This window comes from Ammospiza nelsoni, chromosome Z (assembly GCF_027579445.1).
Source record: "Ammospiza nelsoni isolate bAmmNel1 chromosome Z, bAmmNel1.pri, whole genome shotgun sequence".
NCBI classification, from domain to species: Eukaryota; Metazoa; Chordata; class Aves; order Passeriformes; family Passerellidae; genus Ammospiza; species Ammospiza nelsoni.
In genome coordinates, this window is record NC_080669.1 from 28503676 (window position 1) to 28525360 (window position 21685).

Here is a 21685-nt window from a genome sequence, read left to right on the forward strand (position 1 = left end):
ATTTTGTGTTCCCAAGTACTGCTTTGTGTGTACTTTGCCTCTGTGTCCTGGAGGATGAGAAGGATGACAGTCTCCTTCCCATGACTGGTTTTCCAGCTTCTCGCACTGCATGACTAGCATTTTGCATTTTTCCAGAAGGTGGACTTAAGTGCTGCTTCTTTGATGCCCAGTGACACAGGTGATGTGAGAGACACATTGTTTCTGATCTTCATAACAGTCAGTATATGCCATTGCAACTCTGGTTTCAAAGCTTGTGCTAGTATTCCTTACTAGCAGTTATGCAGTCTGAAATTTTTCTAACAGCTTTGAATTTCTATACTTCAAGAGAGCAGAAGGTTGTTTCTACCTATTTCTCTTTCCATGCATTGCAATTTTACATGTCAAGGGGAACGTTCACAGCTTTGAGCTTCCAGTTGTGATCTGCCAAACTGACAGAAGCCGCGTTGATTGCTTCTGCAGTTGCCCTGTTTTTAGTCACCATAAGTACAAGCATCACAGAAAACTCATTTTGCTCCATTTCATCATTACACATTACATCGCTGATGCAAAATTAACATCAGAGTCCCTAAATTATGGATTATTGATCATTTACCTCAGAAAAGTGTTAACAGTTCTACAGAAAAGTAGACCTGTGGTCATTTTAATCAGAATTTATTTATGTAGCCAAATATTTCAGGTTTACTTCTTCAGTGTACTTGTTTCCAAGCAAATTGTGGCTTATTTTTTTGGGACTAACGCTCAAAGTATTAGGAGACTTAACTTTTCAGAAATTCAAAGCACTCAGATCTAATCAAAGCTAGTGAGCGCTGATGGAACCAAGTTGATCTGGAAATGAGGCCATTGTCTAGGCCTTTTAATTTTATTTTTGTTTTACTTTTCTTTCTTGTATGACTTGTGTTATGTAAAAAGAGGTTCATATTAGATTATGAATGGCCACTCACTGGATGTCAGTTAAGGACTTACTCCAGATAATTTTCAGCACAGGGAAGGGAGGGGCAGGGGAGAGTAACTAAATTGAAGGCTAAATTAAAGGACAAGGTTCTGAGTGCATTTTCATCTCTATTTAAGTTATAGAAATAAGAACAAAGTGGGTCTTGCACAATTGGGTGTGTAGTGCTCACCGTAGTCATTTTGTAACATGCAAAATTTTGCCCTAGATCAAGTAATGTCTGAAAAGTCAAATTTATTAATGTGAAAAAGGAGCTTTCTTGCAATCTTGTACAATAGGAATGAAATCACAGATTTCCATTTTGTATAGCCGAAGCGATTCTCAGTCCACACAGCAAAGAAGGCATTAAAGGATCCAGCCAGACCCTTTGTTTCCTTCGAAAGATAATGTAATATGTTTCAAGGTTCACTGTCATTTTGCATTTACTGAGGTAGGCGAGCTGGACTAGGAATGTTATGTGACTATAGAAAACTCAGGATTTTCCTTTACTAGGGCTTATATTTGCTAATTCTGTTTGAAAGTTGAAAAAATTTACAGGACTTCAGAAGTCTTCTCTGGAGTTGTCTCTGCTGTATGGTATTGTACATAACTGATAGCATTAAGAGGTCCTGGCTGTATCTTTAAAAATAAATTTAAAATAAATTTAAAAATTACAAAATAAAATCAAGAGTTAATGGGGAATTGATTTTTACATGCAGTCTTTTCACTAACAAAAGGTAGCATTAAGCAAAGGATTATCTGTGATCAAACTGCTGTTTTCCTCCTTACATTTCTCTTAAAATAGAATAGCTAAACTGCGTGGAAGTCAATAATTGAACTATTGTTCCCTTTTTAAACACTCACCTGTAAAGCTGTTTGCTTGCCTCAGAATATGTCATGCCTTGTAACTCAGATGAGTGGGCACTTTTTAATGTATTGGAGAGTAAAACCTGGAATTGCTTGTATATGATGATAAACAGGAGGGATGAAGGACACACAAAAAAGCCTAGTAACTGAAAACATTATTAAAACCCAAAACGATTAATACGACCTGCTACAAACAGTTGGATTTGATCCAAAGTGCTTACCAAGAGCAAAAAAAACCATAAAAAAAATAGGAAGTTACAGGTTCAGCTTGAGCAAGTTACAGTCTTGTGTGGATTTTTTTCTTAGTAGAGAAGATATTTATAAAAGTAAATGAGATTTCTAAATCTTTTAATCTTGCCTGTGATCATTTATTAAAGCAGGTGTAAACACTTAAAATGTAGTTTCCGGTCTTCTACTTGGCCACTTTACTTAAGACCCACTGGCTGCACTTACAAGAGATTGCTTGCCTTTTCCTGCTGAAAACCACGTCCTCCCAGGGGAATCTTGCTTGTGCTTAGAGATGTTCTTGCTCAGGTTTCCCCTAGTCTTTTTACCTCTGTGTCTTTCAGGTACCGGTCCCTTCCTTTTCAGTGTTACTAAGTGGGCTGATGGTGGCTGGATGCCAGGCTCCCACTCTGCTGCTCACTCACTCTGCTGAGCAGCTGGGCAGGGGAGAGAAAATTTAAGGGTTCATGGGTAGAGATAAGGACTGGTAGAGATTTCTCCTCTAGCGTCATCATGGGCGAAGCGGGCTCTTATTAGAGATATGAATTGAAAACATTATTGACACAATTAGAACAGGAGTAGAATGAGAACTAAAAAATGCCCTTAAAAACAACTTCCACCCCTCCCTCCTTCCCAAGCTCTACCTCCTTACCCCAGTGGTACCAGAGGACGGGGAATGGGGATTATGGTAAATTCATCAACCATGGTTTATCCTGCTGCTCAGGGGGAGGAGTCATTCCCCAGTTGCACCGTGGGGTCCCTCCCACAGGAGACAGTTCTCCTTGAACTTCTCTGATGTGAGTCCCTCTCAAGGGCAGCAGCTCTCTGTGACCTGCTGCCATGTGAGTCCCTCCCATGGACACACAGTCCTCCCAAAACTGCTGCAGCCTGGGGCACTCTTCCACGGGGTACAGTCCCTCAAGGAGAGGCTGCTATAGCAGGGGAGCAGGGCCCCTCTCTCCACGGTTCTCTCACGGGGTCACAGCTTCCTTTAGCATCCACCTGCTCCAGCCTGGGGCTCCTCCATGGGCTGTGGGTGGATCTCAGCATCCCCATGGACTTCCATGGGCTGCAGGGGCACAGCTGCTTCACTTCACCATGGGCTGCACTACAGGTGGCAGGGGAATGCCAGCTCTGTGCCTGGAGCACCTCCTGCCTCTTCTTCAGTGACCTTGGGGTCTGCAGGGCTGTTCCTCTCACATGTTCTCACTCTGCTTTTTTCTGCTCACAACTAAAACTGTTCCACCAACTGTGTTTTGATTTCTTCTTAAGTATGTTATCACAGAGGCATTACCACCATTTGTAATGGGGCCAGCCTTGGCCAACAGCCCTTCTTTCTTTGGAGCTGCCACAGGTTGGCTCTACTGGATGTGGTGGAAGCTTCTAGCAGATTCTTCCATGAGCCACTTGTGAAGCCCACCTGCTACCAAAACCAGGCCATGCAAAATCAATACACTTTCACTTGCCCTCCTGCTGGATAACCTCTAGGTATTACAGTCATCTTGTATTGTAGTGTCTTTTACTAGTGTCACCTCAGTGTCTCAAGCAGTGGTGGCATGTTGAAAATCTAGCATCTTGTGCTGTGCTGCAAAGGACAGCATATTTTTTTTCATCACCACCCCAAGTGTACAGGCCTCAAAACCTGTTTATGATCAAGTAATTTATGAATGCACTCACTGCTTCTGGAGTCTTCACCTAGGAATGGTTGTAGGAAGACAGAAGGAGTGGAGTCTTCTAGAAGATGGTGTAGAAAGCACTGGACAGTTTTGTTTATTAGGACAGGCCTTTCATGGTCTGAGAGTAATGGTTGACTTGAAGGCGCAATGACTTCCATGGTACTTTCATGGTACTAGCAGTTTCACTGTTGAAGTGTTTTCTCTCTTAATTTTTGTGTGGAGTGCATTGCCTCTTCGTTTCTGTAGCTGTGTTTTTACCCCTTGTACACCACAGTTAGTGGCATTATAGGGAACTTCACTAAAAAAAAAGACTTCTGTAAGATCCCAAGTAAGGGAGGTACAGCAGATTGTGTAACCATTCTTACTATTAATGCTGCACTTCTCATGTTCTTTACTCTGTGATACTAATGGTTTTTGTTATCTTTGTTTATTGTTTGTTAAGAGAGGTGGGATTTTCTTTGACACACTGTTGAAAGAATAGACTAGAATCAAGTTTTCTGCATTAAGTGTAATTGACAATTCAAAGTATTTACACTTGGAATTCTAGGTTCAAATGATTGCTTTCAATTATTGCCCATTTGTCATGTAATGTGTGTCTTGTTTTTAAGAATATGATTTTCACCAATTAATATATTTTGTGTCCAAAGTAAGATATGCAGACAGCTGTAGAAATACTGCAACATCAGTGCTATTTTCGGCAGTATTTAGTTTGCTTTCTCTTCTATTTCTTGCTTCCCTCCTCTCTCCACAGCATCATTTATTTCTCTGGTGAAACAGAAGAATGCACTCAGTCACACTTCTCAGCAGCTCTGCAGCCTGTGGTGCGTGTGGGCAGTCTGTGTATGCAGCATCCTGGAAAATGTGCGTTCTCTTGAAGTGATCTGCTGAAAAGCACGTACTTGTACAGTTGTTCCAGCCTCCCTTGTTGTGTTGCTCTCAAGAGCTGAAATGCCTGGTCTCTAATACTCCCTGGGGTCTCCATTTCATCTGCCAAAGAAACACTACCTTCTGCAGTTACCCAGTGAACCCCGAAGAGCAGGGACACTGAAGATGGCTCTGTGTGCTTTTTATGCTGTTTGGGGTTTGTTGCTAGAAGTGGCAATAGCATTTGGCCCAGTGCCAAGGATCACTTGGGAACACAAAGGTAAGAGCAGAAATTTAAGTATTGTAACATTGGACATTGCCACATCCTCAGGGTTTCTGTGGGATTTGAAGCTCCCTGAGGCTTTAGGTTCTTTCAGCCAACTTGCTGTGAATTGATCAGGTGTTGCTACTTTGCTCACCTTATGAAATTCGTAGGACCAGAATATTCAAAAGTCATTCAGGCAGTGGGTTAACTGATTTTGGTTCCTTCAAGCAGCTTTGAAAACAGTTTTTGAAACAGAGGAGGAATTCCAAATTTGGCTTTCTCAGCTGAAGGATATTGCAATTGAAACTTGTTTCAAGGGAAAACCCCAGTAGGTGTATTTTAGTTTAAACAAATTATTTTTTTCTGGAGTCTGAATACATTAGCAAAATGCACCTCTCTGGCTAATAATCTGTTTTGACACCAAGCTGTCTTGAGCATTAAATAAATGGACAAAGGAAAAAATCAGCATTGGGCCCTCTTTCAACAGCATTTTACGGTGTCTCGATATGAAAGTCTTTCACAGAACAATGCTTCTTCTTGCATTTGAAATTGCAGCATGTATTCATAATCTCCCAATACAATAATAAGAAGTCTGCAAATATAAGTGCAAAGAGAAGTAATAGAAATCAGGAAATCCCTAGCTTTTGGTTTGATAATTTAGCCTAGGTCTGAAAAGAACTTGAGAGCAAAGTCTGTAGAGTAGTTATTTGTGAATATATGCATTTTCCCCTTTTTTCTTCTTCTAATCCCCCATTACCCATGTGGCATGGATGCTTTAAGAGATTTTGTCTTTTGGTCCTTCTTTAATGTAAGTAAGCAGCAACTGATTACTTTACCAAGTGTACAATAACTGAACAAACTCAAATACATTGGCTGTATATTGAAGCAGTCTTAAATAAGGATCTTAAATTCTGAGCAGACATTCTGTAGGAAAAGATAGATGGAGATTAAGAATGTAGTAGGAATAAGCAGATCATGGGATGACTGTTTTGCTTGATGGTTAGTATAGCAATTAGTGAGTTGCTGACACAGCCTTTCAGAAAGGATGGCCTACACAAGGCTTGCAGTTCCTACTTAGACTCCTTGATGCTTCTATCTTGTATTTTTGGCAAGTTGCTATTTAATGGCATAGTAAGATACTGCTAACTCACATCCAAATTAGTCAAAATAAAGGAGTTTATTTTAATTCCTGCTATTTATTTCTCTGTCTGCTGAAGATTGTTGCATTTAAATGTTGGAAACCTGCTTTGAATAGGAGAGGGAACTTAGTTCAGTGGAGTTGCATTAACCAGTTCATCCATTTTGGGAAAATTTTCCTGCCAAGTAAAAGATTTCAAAATTGCGTGCTTGAGAATCTATTTTAAAATTAATGTTTCTGGAGTTTTACAGTTGGAAGTAATAGTACATTGTTTTCATCTGTATCATTAAAAGCCATGCTTAATTAATCTTGTGTCTTCATGTACAAAGCTTTCAGTCATTCTTACATTACAGTTGTACAGTCAGAAAAAAAACCCCTTTTGTATTAGTCGGTTTGTGTCACCTTTCTTCAAGTCATTTTGGTCCATTCTACACACTTCCTCATTCCACTGCCTTTTCTCTCATATTTCCCTCTTTTTCTTGTCTTACTTCTATTCATCTTGATTTTTCCCTCATGCTGTTATTTTGTGTGTATGTTGTGTATTTAATCTCTGTTTTCACTTTACAGTCAGCTGCAAATAGTTTGTTATTTGCTTCTGTGTCTTCTTTCTGTTACGTCAGTATGCTGAAGAGTTGTCTTAAGGTGCCGGATATTTTGTAGGATTTGTTCAGGATGGTTGCAAAGGGATGTGGTGACTGGCCTGATTTTCCACAGTAGATTGGTATATGGAAAGAAAAGGTGAGGAACAATCTGACAGTGGATGTGGAAAATACAAGTTTAGAAAAAGCAAGTAGGAAAAAAAATGAAGAAGTGAGTCACAGGGATCACCACAAAAGGAAATACTTGAGCATTTGAAATTGAATGAGAAAGTCGGGGCGAGTGATTTTATGTTGGTGGAAGCTGCTGTTTCTGCTGTTTCAAGCTTCTGAGGGGTCCCTATTCTTTTACATGGGTTGTCTGAATTAACCTTTGTTGTTTTCAAGTTTTCCAACAGCTGTTTAGAGAACTTAGAAAAAATTATTCAGGAGCTTGACCCTAGGTGATTGTTTCTTCATGAGGTGCTATTTTTTTTCCATTTCAACAGAGGTCCAGCTAATACATTTTAATGACTCAAAAGTGTCAAACTATTCAACCTTGCTGTTAAGTGAAGACAAAAACGTTCTGTATGTAGGAGCCCGGGAAGTGATCTTTGCATTAAACGCGGTGAATATTGCTGAGAAGCAGCACGAGGTATGCCTTTTAATACATTACTCTCCAGGTAAAAATGGTACTCCAAATTTGACTTAATTTCCTGATATCTGTAGCATTGCATTTTAGACAAATAGGTACCTAAAAGAGAAGTTGCTCTATATGGTTGACTCCAGTATTATTTCTGGAAGATTTTACAGACTAAAAAAAGAGTAAGAAAATAGAAGCTGGATATCAACAAGTAATTGGAGATCTCCTTGGTTATTTTATTCTTGGGAGAAGGATGGACGAGAGGAACTGTGGGTATCACCCGCAGTGGTAGTTCTTACATGTTTTCTTAGTATCAGGAATGGGCCATTTTCAGTTAATCTGAGTCAAAAAGTAACCTGAAACAGAGGCAAATCTGGGGCTTGCTCAGAGGAGGCTGCAGAGTGTGCTGCAAAAGAAGGCCCTGTCCTTTCAGTCTCATCTTCTGTTTGGTGTTTAGGTGTGTCTGCCCAGCAAGTGGCGGTGCAGACAGGTTGATCAGCTCACTCAGAGAAGTATTTTGAATATGTTTGGGCTGGTTTCTCAAAGTAAATTAGGCCAGGCAGAAGTCTGCTACTGTTAAATTGCTTCCAGGTCCTTCCCAGGCTCCTGCTTTTCATCCCATCAGCAACACAGGCTCACATGTAGAGGTACAGCATGGACTATCACCTAGGGTGCTTTAGAAGTTGCTTATGTGATTTTTAATCCGAAAAACATGTTCATAGGTGGTGGGCACTTTCACAAGCATATACAACATAATTGTAAAGTTGTACTCAGTATAATGCAAATTAGTCCAGTAAATTTTCTTTGATTCCTTTCCCCTAAGTGTTTTTTATTCCAGTGTTAATGAAATAGAGAAGTACTGCAAATTGAAAAAATACTTAAGGCAGTTACAGTTGCATTTCCCTAATGCATATGTTAATGAAAAGTTCATTAGCTGTTTGTGGGGAATCATCATTATGAACCTGAAAGATGGTAGTTTAGTTCTGATTAAGGCACATGCATTTGAAATGTCACCTCCTTGGGAAAAAATGGTTTTGAACCTTTGAATGCTACTTGCAAAATGTCTCGCATTTCCTCTAGATGGGGTTGCCTTTTCTTGTGTGTTACTGCAAGATTTTCAGACCTTGCATTGACTTAAAGTACAATGTGCTTTTTTGTTGCATGTTTTTTGACTTAGTTGCACTGGAAGGTCACAGAAGATAAAAGGACTAAATGTGCAGTTAAGGGCAAATCAGAACAGGTATGTACTTTTATTGAACTTGGAGAAAGATCTTGCACATTTCACTTCAAGAGGAATGACATTGAAAGAAGAAAGTCTGCAACTGTTTGAAATTAAAATTTCAAAACAATCACCTAAATTTTTTAAATTAACTTGAGTGTTAGAAATTGCAGCATGCTTAGTCTTATTTTTAGTTCATTACTTTTCTTGTTGAATATTATTTGAATGTTTGAAAATCTGAACACACCCTAATGTGTGCTTAATGTTAATGTTTTTTCATTAAGATGATAAAACAGTATTACTGTCACTGAAGTAATTGGTAGCAACTGCTGTGTTTTGTTATTGCAATAATTCCCTCACAGCATTTGATTTTACTGAGTGAATGATTAATTTTGTGTGCTTTGCTTTAGGGCATAGGGGTTTTTTATTAGGCCAGTTTATTTCTTTGCTAGCTTTGTCTATGCGTATTTTGTGTTGCTTGGCAGGTGTTCCACTTGTGGTGTGACTCAGACAGCTCAGAGGGCACCCGAGCAGCCAGACCTCCTGTCAGCTTGGCAGGATCCCCTGGTGCTTCTGGGAACCACTGGTTCCTTATGACTGCCAGGGCACAGGCTGAACTGCTTGTCTTGCCTGTTTGCTTGTGGTAGTTGACTGTGTGTGAACGTACCATTCTGTTTGTGTAACACCACTTCATTTAATGATGCAGTAAAGCAAAGATTTGCTGGGAAAGACTGATGGTCAGGCCTTTAACACAGGTTTGAAAGTAGAAGTCTGCAAGTTCTCTGAATACAAAAAGCAGATCTATTCTGCACTTGGAGGTATGTGATCCTTGAACATGCAGCCTGTTTAGTTGATGCTCTTAAAAGCCCCCAAGTGCTTCATCCAGGGCTGATAGTTATCCTGTGTTCGTGTGGTTCATTGGGATGGGAGTGGGCTGTCTCCCTTTGACTAGCTGCTTCTTTTCCTTGACTGACCACTGATGACCCTCAGTACATTATTTGAACATGAGGTATGACAGATATTTAAGGTGTGTTTCCTCCTTGTCTAACTCTGCAGAATAGGATCAGAGAATACTTTTATTTTATGGATCAGTTGTGGTTGGTATTAATAATACTGATACTCAGCCATGATGAATATGGGATATAAGTTTGTCTCGTGCATGAGCATATGTTTAGCAGACATGTGTGTGAATCTCCAGAAGTCCTCTCAAAAATTATTGGTGGGTATAATAGACCCCATAAATATATACTTTGATAGAGCTCTGAATACATTTTATTTTCTCCTGCTCCCAGTGTAGCAGCTCATACTTTAGCAGCTAGCCATGCATTTTCCTCACTTCTAACCTTCTTCTGGTCCCATTTATGGGGTAGCTGTGGTGTTTTGCACAGTGTAGTAGTTTCAAAAGGGTCAAGATATTAAGCCACTACTGCTATTTCTTAAACTTAAGTGGGCAGTTCTCTCCCCCTCCCATCAGCACTGTACTGTACAATGCCAGCAGAAAACATTCATACAGCTGTTCAAGGACCTTATCTGGCAGAAAGCATTCATACAGCTGTTCAAGGGCCTTATCTGGCAGAAAATTGATTTTACACTCTTCCCCCTGCTTTTTTCTCCTATACAGTCACAGAAATACCTAATTTGTCTCATAAGAAGGAGTAGTAGGTTCGGTACTTAAACTTGCTTAAGAAGTTCATGGAAGAGCAGTTAGTGGAGGGATATGGCAGTATACCAGGAAGAATTAGGGGGTGTTATTGACACTGGTTTTTTTTCTCTCTCTTTAAGTGGTCGTTTAGAGTTGTTTTACTTCATTATTATTCTGAATTTTTATTGTATACTTTATTAAGGATTTTGGTCAAACTCCGTGTTCTGTTTCAGAGGTAAAGATATTGTGGAGCATCCTTGGACAGTTTCAAGGACTGGAAAAAAAGAAAAAGATAGCGCTATATGCGACAAAGCTTTGTGGCTAATTTAAGGGTATTTGAGGCTTTGCGCGTAACAAGCAACCTTGGCTGTCATTGTGTCATCTAGATATACAAGGGGTGACAAAGTCTAAAACTCGCTGCATGTTTAACTAGTTGTTCCCATGAACTGGAGGTGTGTTTGGAGCTTGTCCTTCCAATAAAACAGCTTGGGATGGACCCTGCTGAGCATGCTGTCCTGCTAGAGAACTCTGAGGCATCTGCATACTACTGGCTGTGGGAAACCAGCTGCTTGAAGGATTGATTAGAGCTCCTGAAGATTCTAGGGAGATGGTGTCCCAGTGTCACCCGTGTGTCACCTGGGCTTGCCAGTGTGATGTGGCATAACCAGCAGCAATGGACAGTGTTGTTTGTGTATGTTGGAATGTGGCAGCTATGGTTTATCAGACTAGTCCTTTCCTCATCCTCTATTACAGACAGAATGTCGTAATTACGTGCGTGTCTTGCAACAGCTGAATGATACTTTCCTCTACGTATGTGGAACTAATGCATTTCAGCCAACGTGTGATTACCTGGTAAGAAATGTCCATATGTTTTGACCAGCAACAGCTGTAACTTAAAAGCAGCTCAGGTTGACAATGAGTTATTCTCTTTTCCCAAAACAGTTGCATCTTCACTGTTGGCTGTAAGTTAGGAGTACTTGTTGCACTGTCACATCGCAGGGGCAGAGTATACTGTTCCTTTTTCATAGCACTGAATGAATTACTGATTTATCTTGTCTAACTGCAGATCTGCTTTTTCTTAGCTTTTATACTTCTTCATGTATTGTGTGTTAACATGAAGCTAGTTACTAAAACTGAAATTACAGTGGTTGCAACTGCCACTCATTACTGAATCTGCCTGAAATTTCTCCGATTCCTGTCTCTGCTTGTCTCTGCTCCTGGCTGTGCCAAAGATGTGTAGTGCTGAATCCCTCAAAGTGAAGTCTTGGCACAAAATTAAAACTCCCTTTTCTCGCCACTGGGTCTTGTATCATTTCCTTACTGCAGCTCTTAGCAATTCGAAAATTGAGAAATCTTGTAATTCTTTGTGCCTTTAGCTTCCAGTGATTTCATTGCATAGTACATTCATTACATACATACATTTCATTTCATTTCATACTGATTACTTCCCAAGTACTGTGGCTACCTTTCAGCTTTCTGGTCCTCATTCTTTGGTTTGTAAGGGATTTATAAAGTAGCAGCAAAGGTACTCTGTTGCTTTTTAAAGCCTAATTGGATTTTGCCCTATCTCAGAAATTTCCCATCGTCTCAAAAATTGCTTAATCCACCTCAGAAAGCCTTTTTGATTTCTGAGTCTCCATTTTTTTCAGTCTAATTGAGTAATTGCTTGTTCTTTCTATGTATCATTAACTTCTCTGCCTTTCCTGCTGTCTAGCTTTTTTGAGTGCTCGTTCTTGAAGTCTGTCTGGATTTAACTTTCCATCTTTTGCTCTTTTCTGCTTCCACCCTCACAAATTATGGGATCACATTTTTTCTCTGTATTTGGGGCTCAATAAGTTTTTATGAAAACACATATGCCTTCTGTAATTTACTCAGAATGCCTTTGATGCTGGAAGTTGATGACATAGCCCATTATGTAGGGTTCAGTTTTTAGCTAGCTTTGCACAAGTTGAGTGGCTGAAAGAAAAAAGTTCTACTAGCTGTTTTGTGGTTTTCAACAGAATTTAATTTCATTTGAACTTGGAGGTAAAAATGAAGATGGTAAGGGCAGATGTCCATTTGATCCTGCTCAAAGCTACACATCTGTTATGGTTGGTAAGTTCAGACTTCGCATTCCTCATTCTTATGTTTAAAAATGTTCTGTCTTTTCGACTGTCACCCTCCAGTCTGTCATTATCAAAATTGTGGCTTGCATCCATATTTTTTTGTATTGTGTATCTGTATAGATGTTAAAATACTTATGTAGTGAACCTAAGCATGTTTCTTAAAAGGAGAACTTCAAACTAGGTTGTTTTGGAAGCAATTTCTAAAATACCAATTTTCAAACTGTATTTCTAGATGTCAAACATATTTAATCCAGATAATCTAAATGTACTTAGACTGCCCTTGTAGTATCAATTACTGTAATTTTAGTAAATAAAAAAGCAGTATTGTAAGCTGTCCTGAAGACATGCTGCAGAATGGGAAGTGAGATGTTAATGCAAGTATACTTACTGCATGGAAACACACCACCAGATCTTAATCTGGGGAAGCCGGAATTTGTGGCTTTTACCTGCATATACCAAGATCATAAAAGAGAGGTTCAACATCATATGAAACAGGAAATGAGAATAAAAAAATATGCTCCCTGCATTGTACCTAAATCTGTACAAATCAAGTCTGAATAATGGTAGCATAGAAAGAGAGGAAGACAATTCCAGAATTCTGGTGCATTTAAGTAAATTAGCTTGTTTTAAGATAAATTGTAGGTTTTCATGTTAAACGTTAAAATGCCACAAAACCAATGTTGACTTTTGTCAGTTCTTGTGTCAGAGCAATAATACTAATAAACTCAAGTGTGGAAGTGTTAGCTTGAGAATGATCGACAGAAATGTAAACATAAAATACATGTCTAGGGCAATTCAGAGGAAATCCGTGTTTACCTTTTCTTGTGGGAAGTTAAAACTTTGATATTCTCAGAAAATATTTGTGTACCCTTTTTGGTATCCAGTCCATAAGTTCTAATATATTTGATATTGTGTTGAAGATGAGGAGCTTTATTCTGGGACTTCATACAATTTCTTGGGAAGTGAACCTATTATTTCACGTCACTCTCATCAGAGCCCGCTGAGAACAGAGTATGCAATACCTTGGCTTAATGGTAAGTGAGCATAAGAAGTAGTCCAAACAAGTTACTTCTTCTTTTCCAATATCACATGTACAGAGTTTGAGCGTCCTACCTGAGTAAGGAGCAGTTGTCTCAAAGAGACAGATTTGGTTATACTGGCATACACTGAATGTGTGCCCTCCTGCATGCCACCAAGAGATTTTATTTTGAAATTTAAGGATTTTTATCAGCACTGATGATGAAAACGGCTTCAGAATATGCATGTTTCAACTTGACATTAATGGTTTATTTCTCATCTGCTTGTTTGTCCTTGCAATAATGCAGCTTAATTATGATATGGTATGGAATTGAATGTTTTTGGTCTTGAATTGGTTCTTAAATTGAGCCGATCATGGTTTTTGACACTTCAAGTTCCTTAATTTGAAAAGTCACTGAATTTTGTGAATTTTCAGAGGTTTGAGGCTTTGTGCCAAAAGAGACCAAAATAATGACCATTGTCCAAAAAGTACAGGATTCTGAGTTTTGTAATACATGTTGTAATGGCACTGTCATTTCAGTGCTTCAGCTAATAGCTAAAATAGAGGAGAGACAGGCAGGGGAGGGTTATCTCTCCAGGCCCATTAGAATCTGAAACCACATTTGACTGTTGACTGAAGAATGCTGAAGTAATGAGCTGTCAGATCATGGAGATCTCTCAGTGTCTTAGTGCTTTCACATAGGTTTCATGGTGTTCTGGGTTTTTTTCCATTTCTGGTTGGTTTTTGTGGTTTGGATTTTTTTTAGAAATCCTGTTCATATGATGTACAGCAAACTGTGTAAGTAGGTCAGTGAGTGGAGAGGAGGTAAATGCAGTGTGGAGTTTGGGTGAAAGACAACTTCTGAGGGTCTTTGAGGGAATCAAGTTAGTAGTCACATATATAATAGGAAATTCTTCTGTTTGTATCTGTAGAGCCCAACTTTGTTTTTGCTGACGTGATAAGAGCAGATCCAAACAGCACAGATGGAGAAGATGACAAGATATACTTCTTTTTCACTGAGGTGTCTGTGGAGTATGAATTTGTTGGAAAATTGATGATTCCAAGAATAGCTAGAGTATGCAAGGTGGGAGATAGTTCTGTTTACTTTTACTATATCTCATAGAATCTTTCATGTGCATGTTAAAAAGCATTCATTATTCTGGACTTACTGCCAGGTAAATGGTGGTGTTTGAGTTTAGCAAACCTTAATAAATAAGCTGTTCCAGTCAGTTCATTGGAACTGAGAAGGCCTAGTAGTTGCTTTGTAAATAAATACTTGATTTGATTTTGCACAGTTGTGAAATTTCAGTACATCTGGGGGTTCTGGTCTTCTCTGGGGGAAAACAAAGCAACCATGACAAAACCCAGCAACAGAAGAAATGTTGCTTTAGTTTTCATTGTTAATTTTTTTAAACAAGTACATCCCTCTGTGAAGAGGTGACTTTGGTTGGAGCTGAGCAGATAGGATGTGTGTCAAGTGACTTTGAAGTAGCTGTATCCAAACACGACTGTAGCCGTGTCCACAGCAAAACAGTTCTTGACAGTGGTGTAGCAGATGGGACTTCTATGAAGCTGCTACAGCTGCCAGAGCCTGAAGGGAGATGGTCACCAGCAGCCTGATTCTGTCACACTTGCTGTGCTTAAACCTCAGTGTGTTAAGCTGATTGAAATACATCCTCAGGAGAACTGGTTAAAAGTCTTGCTGATGGAAGTTTTTTCAGTAGAAAATGTTTATTTAACAAAAACTTTTTCAGTGGAATGTATCAATTTCCTTTTTTTCCAACAGGAAATTTATTTGGCTGTTTCACTTGTCATGAAGTTGAAAGTTTTATTTTGACTTTACTGTTTTGTATTTAAACAGGGAAGTCAAAACATCAATAACAAGTTAATGCCCTTGAGATTTACATTAAACAAGGAGCTTGGAGGCAGGTTTAGACGGGGCTTGCTATTATGGCATTCTGCCCACTGACAGTGTGCAAACTTTAAAAGAGGAGTATTGTGGAATATGAGAGCTTCATTTATTATATTGTTATATATTTCATATTGTTGTTTGAAATAGAAATCAGTGACAGATCACAAGTCTATAAGCATTTATACTTCATTGTAAGCATGTATACTTAATAAATTTTGCAGATTGCCTTTAATACATTGCTTACACAATTGGATAATGAATGGAAATATTGATACCGTTTCAATATGACTTTTTACAAGGGAAATATCAGTTCTACAGCTCAATTATCAAATATTTTGAAATACATTTCTAGTCAATATATCTCAGCTTAAGCCTTGGTACCTGCAAATCCTTAATACAGGTGGTAACTTCTAGCAGGATTAAACCATTGCTGGATTTCTTCTAATGAAATGATCAGTGTCAGGCAAGTCTTAAGGCATATTGCAGCATTAGAATTTAAATCAGTTTTGATGTCACCAAACAAATGCAGTATTATGTATTTCTCTTAAAGGACAGTATAGTACTTCCATGCTTGTTTTACTTTTTTCCTAATGATGCATTGTCCATCTTGATTTTTCTGAGTGATGCTGAAGTATCGTTCTCCATTAACTCTCATATTCTCTCATATTTCATCTTCCCTCTATGTGTGATAGAAATAATTTTTCAATATTTTTGTTGAACCAATTTTCCTGTGGCTTTGATACTGTTTTGTATGTGAATGTGTTTACAATTATTGATATTGTTGTAGATGAAGTATTGTAAAACACCAGGGCTTAGTAATTGCATGCTATATAGCAGTGGTTCTTAAGTGCAAAAATGCTGCTAGCTCTCCTCACAAACACCTTTTTATTTTTTTAATACCATAAGAGGGACCAAGGAGGATTAAGGACCTTGCAAAAGAAATGGACTTCGTTTCTCAAGGCCAGACTGATTTGTACCATCCCTGATAAGAATTTAATTTTCAATGTTATCAATGATGTTTTTATTCTCAAATCTCCAACTTTGAAGGAACCAGTGATATATGGAGTCTTCACCCCACAACTGTAAGTGTGGTATAGCCTTTTCCTGGATAAGTACCTTTCATCTCAATTGGTTACTACAAGAAAATGATAATTACTCCTTTGGTTTTTTTGGGTTTTGTTTTTTTCCTAATTTCTTCCTGAATTAATAGGAATAATGTGGGGTTGTCAGCAGTGTGTGCATACAATCTGTCTACTGTAGAAGAGGTTTTCTCAAAAGGAAAATACATGCAGAGTGCTACAGTGGAACAGTCCCATACAAAGTGGGTGCGATACAATGGGGAAATTCCGAATCCTCGACCTGGTGCGGTAAGTTTCTGTAGTCTTGGATCTCATGACTTTCTCAATGATCAGCAGGAAACAGACTAGGGAATACTAGTAACCTACTAATGTCACCTGGTTACTTCTTGTAAAAACTTAATGGGAAAATACTCAAGTGATATGTTCTGAATTTTTTATCTGGGAATCAAAGTCTTTGGGTTTTAGGTTTTTTTTAATTTGGAGTTGTTTGCTGGTTTTGTATTTCATTATTTTGTTAATAATTTTCTCATTGTGAAATAGTGTGTTGCAGTTTACACTAGCAACATCATACACTTTTTGTTCAGATGAAAGGAAGTGTAGAAACTATTGCATTGTCTCAGTAAAATCAGCCTGTTTATCTGGTGCACTGCTCTGCACACTCAAATTTTCCTAAAAAAGTGGGTCAGACTTTTTTTACTTCTTTATGTTCCTTACAGGCATACTGTTGCTAATGCTGAAAGAGGTGATGGTTAAAAGTACTAAAGGTGCATGAGAGCACAGAAGGAATATTGTCCGAAAATATATTTTGATCCAAACAAAAATTTAGTCCAAAGCCCAGGGATTAGCACATCAAAATGCTATGAGGTCTGAGGACCTTCCTTGGTGCAATGAGTATAGTGTACAGGTGTGGTTACTGGCCAAAATAATGTGGAGAAGAAAATGTGTGCAGCTGCAGTTAATTGTCTTTATTTTGTACAAGTAAGTGATGCAATTTGGTTCTCTTTTTTCTTTTTCACCCTCTCCCTGTCCCCTGTTCTAGTGTATAAACAATGAAGCCAGAGCATCAAACTACATGAGTTCTCTGAATTTACCAGACAAAACATTGCAGTTTGTTAAAGATCATCCTCTAATGGATGACTCAGTGACCCCAATGGGAGACAGACCTCGCCTAGTAAAGCGAGATGTGAAGTATACACAGATTGTAGTTGACAGAGTCAGAGCACTCAATGGCACCATCTACGATGTTATGTTCATCGGTACAGGTGAGTTCTGCAGAACACCTGGTTTTGGTGATGCACGGATTCTTAAGTTTTCTTAGAAAAACTCTTGAGATTTCCATATTTACAGGGCTTTTATAGCAGATGGTGTAAAAAAAAAAGTAAGGTGTCACAGTAATGGGACAATCTTGGATGCTTTGAAAAAGTATTGCAGGAAAAGAACTGCAGAGCTTCAGTGAATTCAGCAAAACTACACAATATAATCACCAGCTGGTCATTCTGTGCCCCAAAATGTTATTTCCTGCTCAGAAGTCCTGATGGCAAGTTTAATGGTTGCCTTTGACTCAGAGTTGTTCTGCTAAACAGCAAGCAGATTATTGAGACAACTTACAGCAGTTGTGAAGGACTTTTTCATGCTTTTTTTAATTTCAAAGATCTTACTTAAACACATTGCTTTTTTGTTTCAGATCGAGGAGCCCTGCACAAAGCTATCAGCTATGAAAATGGAATGCATATTATTGAAGAAACACAGCTTTTTCCAAATTTTGAACCAGTCCAAACTCTCTTGCTTTCATCCAAAACAGTGAGTGGTATAAGTGTCATAGCATTTATCTCCTTTTGTTCTTTCATAAAACTTCTTTTGCACCACTTTGTGACCTTGTGACAAGAGACCATGCTTTGCATAGAGCCAGCCTAAGGCTGCATGTGTAACTCATCATGCTGCAGCACTCACATATTGCCTGCTGCATTTCAATATGTTTGGTAGGTGGTAAGCTTCTGGAGTTATTTAGACATAGAGAATGGCTTTGAGGAGCACAGGTATACGGGTCTTCACTTGTTTCCATGTGCAGAAGCAGGAAACTGTAAGGTGTTTTCAGAAAATAATTTCCGTTCTGCAGGGATGTAAAAAACCCGACCCCTTGTGGCCACTGCAGATTTGTGTAGAAAAATCCCAGGGATTGAGGTTAGCAGAGGAAGTGGTGTGTGGTTCTGAGGAAATAGACCTAAGAATAGAGAACAATCTTCAAGCATAGGGACTCATAATTGTGTAGTTAATTGACTTCTGCTGTCCCAAATCTTGCGGGCTCCTGCATGCTGATTGTGTCGTGAGAGCAGTCACGTTGCTGCAGCTGTGGGTGAGGACCTCTGGTAAGGTCCTGTTTGCCCACTGGGGTGCCAGCTGCAGCTCCAGCTGCATGGCACAAGAGCTGCTGTGCACTCCAAACCTGGCAGATGTCCTGCACTGTTTATCAGTTGTTTGGTTTATTCCTAGAGTGCTTTTGGATAGTAGGAGAATGGTCACTGTGTGTAGTTTGTTAATGAGTTAGGTTTCTGCCCCTACTTGCTCAGACCTTCACATCCATGAATATATCTGTCTATGCCTAAAGTCACTTGTAGCATCAGTATCAGTGAGGTTTTCTGGGTTTCATAAAGATTGAATGCCTCTTTTGAAGTATCTAGTAGCAATACCAGTATTCAGTAGCTACCTAGTGATCCATACGTAAGTGCTCTGCAGCTTAGGGATTTAGGAATACTTTGAAACAACTTTTATTTTTGTGTGATTTAATAAAATTTTGAATGTCAACGCGATCAGCTCAGCTTTATGTCATAATTTTTACAAGCTCGTTCTGCATTCTTATTTATCCTTTCATGCTTATAATAAAAAGAAAGGACAGAGTATGTTTTTGATAGACAAATGGAAAGCAGAATTAAAATGCCTGTGCTTAGTTTTCTGTAAGTATAATTGTATTATTTTTGTATGATATATCACACTGACAACTCACTTATACATCTTTGCAGATATGTATTATTTGTGTGTGTGTGTGTACATATATATACATACACACACACACACACACACCCCACAATACTTGCTTTATCTGCAAAAATGGTTCAAGCTACTTGCTTTGTCAGGGAGTTTTGGAATTTGCCCTGTCACAGAAGATAGTGATTGATTGCTCTTCCAATATATATGCTAATACCCGTTCTTTTAATTGTGGAATCATTCCTACACTGGCTTAATTATGATTTGCCTATTTCAGGGCAGTGCTGAGAAAGAGATGGGCATTAAGCCTGATACAAATACACATCATGTAGCAATTTCAACACACACTTGGAAGGCTGCTGTAGGAATAATAGCATTGAAATTTATTCACTCTGGGTCCAGGTGCCACATACTCATTGACATACTCAGCTGCCCAGTACATTCCCATAAAACCAGAGGTCCTTTTCAGTGATGGGGAATGGGAGTTTGGGTCAGCTGCCAGTCATGGTAACTGTAGGGATTCCCAAGCAGGGATTCCTGCTGCTTCCCAGCCTGAAAACACAAGTTTCTGCCTCCACAGTCAGTGGCTACTGATGTCCATTGCAGAGCTGGTATTGTGTTACATGTCATGGCATCCCACAGTAGTGGACTAATCACAGAAGGGTAATAATTACCCTGATGGTGGGCTTTGTACTCGGAAAGGACTCTGATTCCAGAGCATTTTTCAGTAGTCTGTAGGTTCTTCCCATAGTGCGTGGAGGGTGGGCAGTCAGATGAGCCTACAGTAGATCCCCTTAACTCCTGCGTAACTGAAAGGTGTATCTGGATTTTTTTAAAAATGGTTTGCTCAGCTTGCTGCATGTTCCCTGGAATCTTGGATGTATGAGCTGGGAAACATGCCAAGACACTATAACCCATGTGCAGTGTTGCACTGTTGCAGTGTAATCCAGCAGAGCACTAGAGATTGAGCAGTGCTTGGTGCACTGTGGGAATCTTTGAGCAGAATGGGAAGCTTTTCCTAGGAAGTTGTAAGTCTCCAACACTATAGACTTCCTTCTCTGAGCACTGCAGCACATGCCTTTTTTGAGCTTTGCCTGACAGTATGTGAAGTCACAGTGTACCTTTAGCTGTCATTTTCCCTGAGCTCTAGAGCAGACGAGTGAGATATAGCAGCTGCCTACCTTTTATAATAAGGATGAGCGTGGTCTCTTCCTGCTGTGCTCAGAGTCAGACTGCTTTGGGATCCCCGGGAGCAGTGGTTCCAATAGCCATTGTGATTATTTCCCCCGTCTTCTCAGTGTCTTGCCAGTGCTGTTTCCTTTGAGTACCACCAGTGTTCTTTCTTAAGAAGTGTTTGACTCTCACAAGGATGATGCTGATGTGGCTGCAGAGACTGGCTGGCTAAAGTGCTGAAGGCAGTAGGGCTGCTTTGGGTTATCACATCAGCCCTACTGCCTGCTCTGTCTTGCATGTGCCAGCGTGGCAGCCTTGCCTTACCTCGCAGAAGGATTATTGCATTCATATTTCTGGGAAAATGGATAAAGTTAGACATGGTTACTTTCCGCATACCCGTTCCAGTTTTTTGTTGTCTTTTTGCACTTTTCAGCATTGCTGCAATATTTCCAAGACAACTTTGTAGAAACAAAAGCTAATCAAATGCTTACTCTACTGAGGCACCACTTTTTACAAAAAAGGCTGTATGTATGCTGCTCTTTAATAACACTTAAAATGGTCCATTAATTGGGTTGTTTGGGTTTGAACAAGTGATTGGCTGTGATGTTTTTTTGTTGTGCTTTGTTGTCTTTAGGGCAGAAGATACCTCTTTGCTGGTTCAAATTCTGGTGTGGTGCAGTCTCCATTGGCATTTTGTGACAAGTACACCACTTGTGTTGACTGTGTTTTAGCAAGGGATCCTTACTGTGCTTGGAAACCACTTGAAGCTTCCTGCATTGATATTTTTAAAGAAGGTGAAATGGAAAGGTAAGAGTATCCTTTGATGACCTTACAGTTACAATCAATATGTAATCAGTCTTGGAATTTTCTAATTTCCAATTTCTAATTGGAATTTTAGAAATTGAATGTTTTCAAATACAGACTTTTTCCTATCCATTTATGTCTGCTGTTGCTGTTTAGATGATCCTTATTAGTACAAGGGGATGGGCAGACTTTAGGAAACAAGATTTGAAGTTGTAATGGTTGAACTTCCTTTTACAGGAACTGGATTCAAAACATAGGTGGAGATGCATCTTCTTGTTCTGGTGAGTCAGTCTTCAAAGAGCTCCTTCATATGTCTAGGTGGAGTGGTGAGAGAGTTTTGTTTTTGTGATTACCTGGACATTCATTTGCATTGTAATAGGTATGGGATTCTGCTTTGAATATTTGAGCATCTGTACAACCTGCATGTTGTCTTAAAAACTGTCTGTGTTTGTATGCATTTCAGTGTGCAGTGCACAACCCCCTGAAATGAATGGGGGCACCTCAACAGTGACTTGTGAATGAAAGCAATACCAGAAGTACTGCTAATGCAGAGGCCTCTGTCTCTTTGAT

The 21685-nt window shown here is 39.2% G+C and overlaps 1 protein-coding gene across 4 annotated transcripts in view; it reads left to right on the plus strand.

Annotated features, from left to right (window-relative positions):
- SEMA4D (semaphorin 4D) overlaps positions 1-21685 on the plus strand; it is a 99383-nt gene that overhangs the window by 58311 nt on the left and 19387 nt on the right. For all 4 annotated transcript variants that reach the window (XR_009420452.1, XM_059492863.1, XM_059492861.1 and 1 more), the window contains exons 3-15: positions 4448-4840; positions 7048-7193; positions 8359-8421; positions 10796-10894; positions 12043-12136; positions 13068-13181; positions 14098-14249; positions 15984-16159; positions 16288-16444; positions 17196-17418; positions 17841-17956; positions 20946-21118; positions 21353-21396. Coding sequence is in view for 3 of the 4 variants with exons in the window: in XM_059492863.1 (XP_059348846.1) it covers positions 4747-4840; positions 7048-7193; positions 8359-8421; positions 10796-10894; positions 12043-12136; positions 13068-13181; positions 14098-14249; positions 15984-16159; positions 16288-16444; positions 17196-17418; positions 17841-17956; positions 20946-21118; positions 21353-21396 (1651 nt within the window). In the remaining variant the exon portion in view is untranslated. The remainder of the gene's footprint in view (positions 1-4447; positions 4841-7047; positions 7194-8358; positions 8422-10795; positions 10895-12042; positions 12137-13067; positions 13182-14097; positions 14250-15983; positions 16160-16287; positions 16445-17195; positions 17419-17840; positions 17957-20945; positions 21119-21352; positions 21397-21685) is intronic.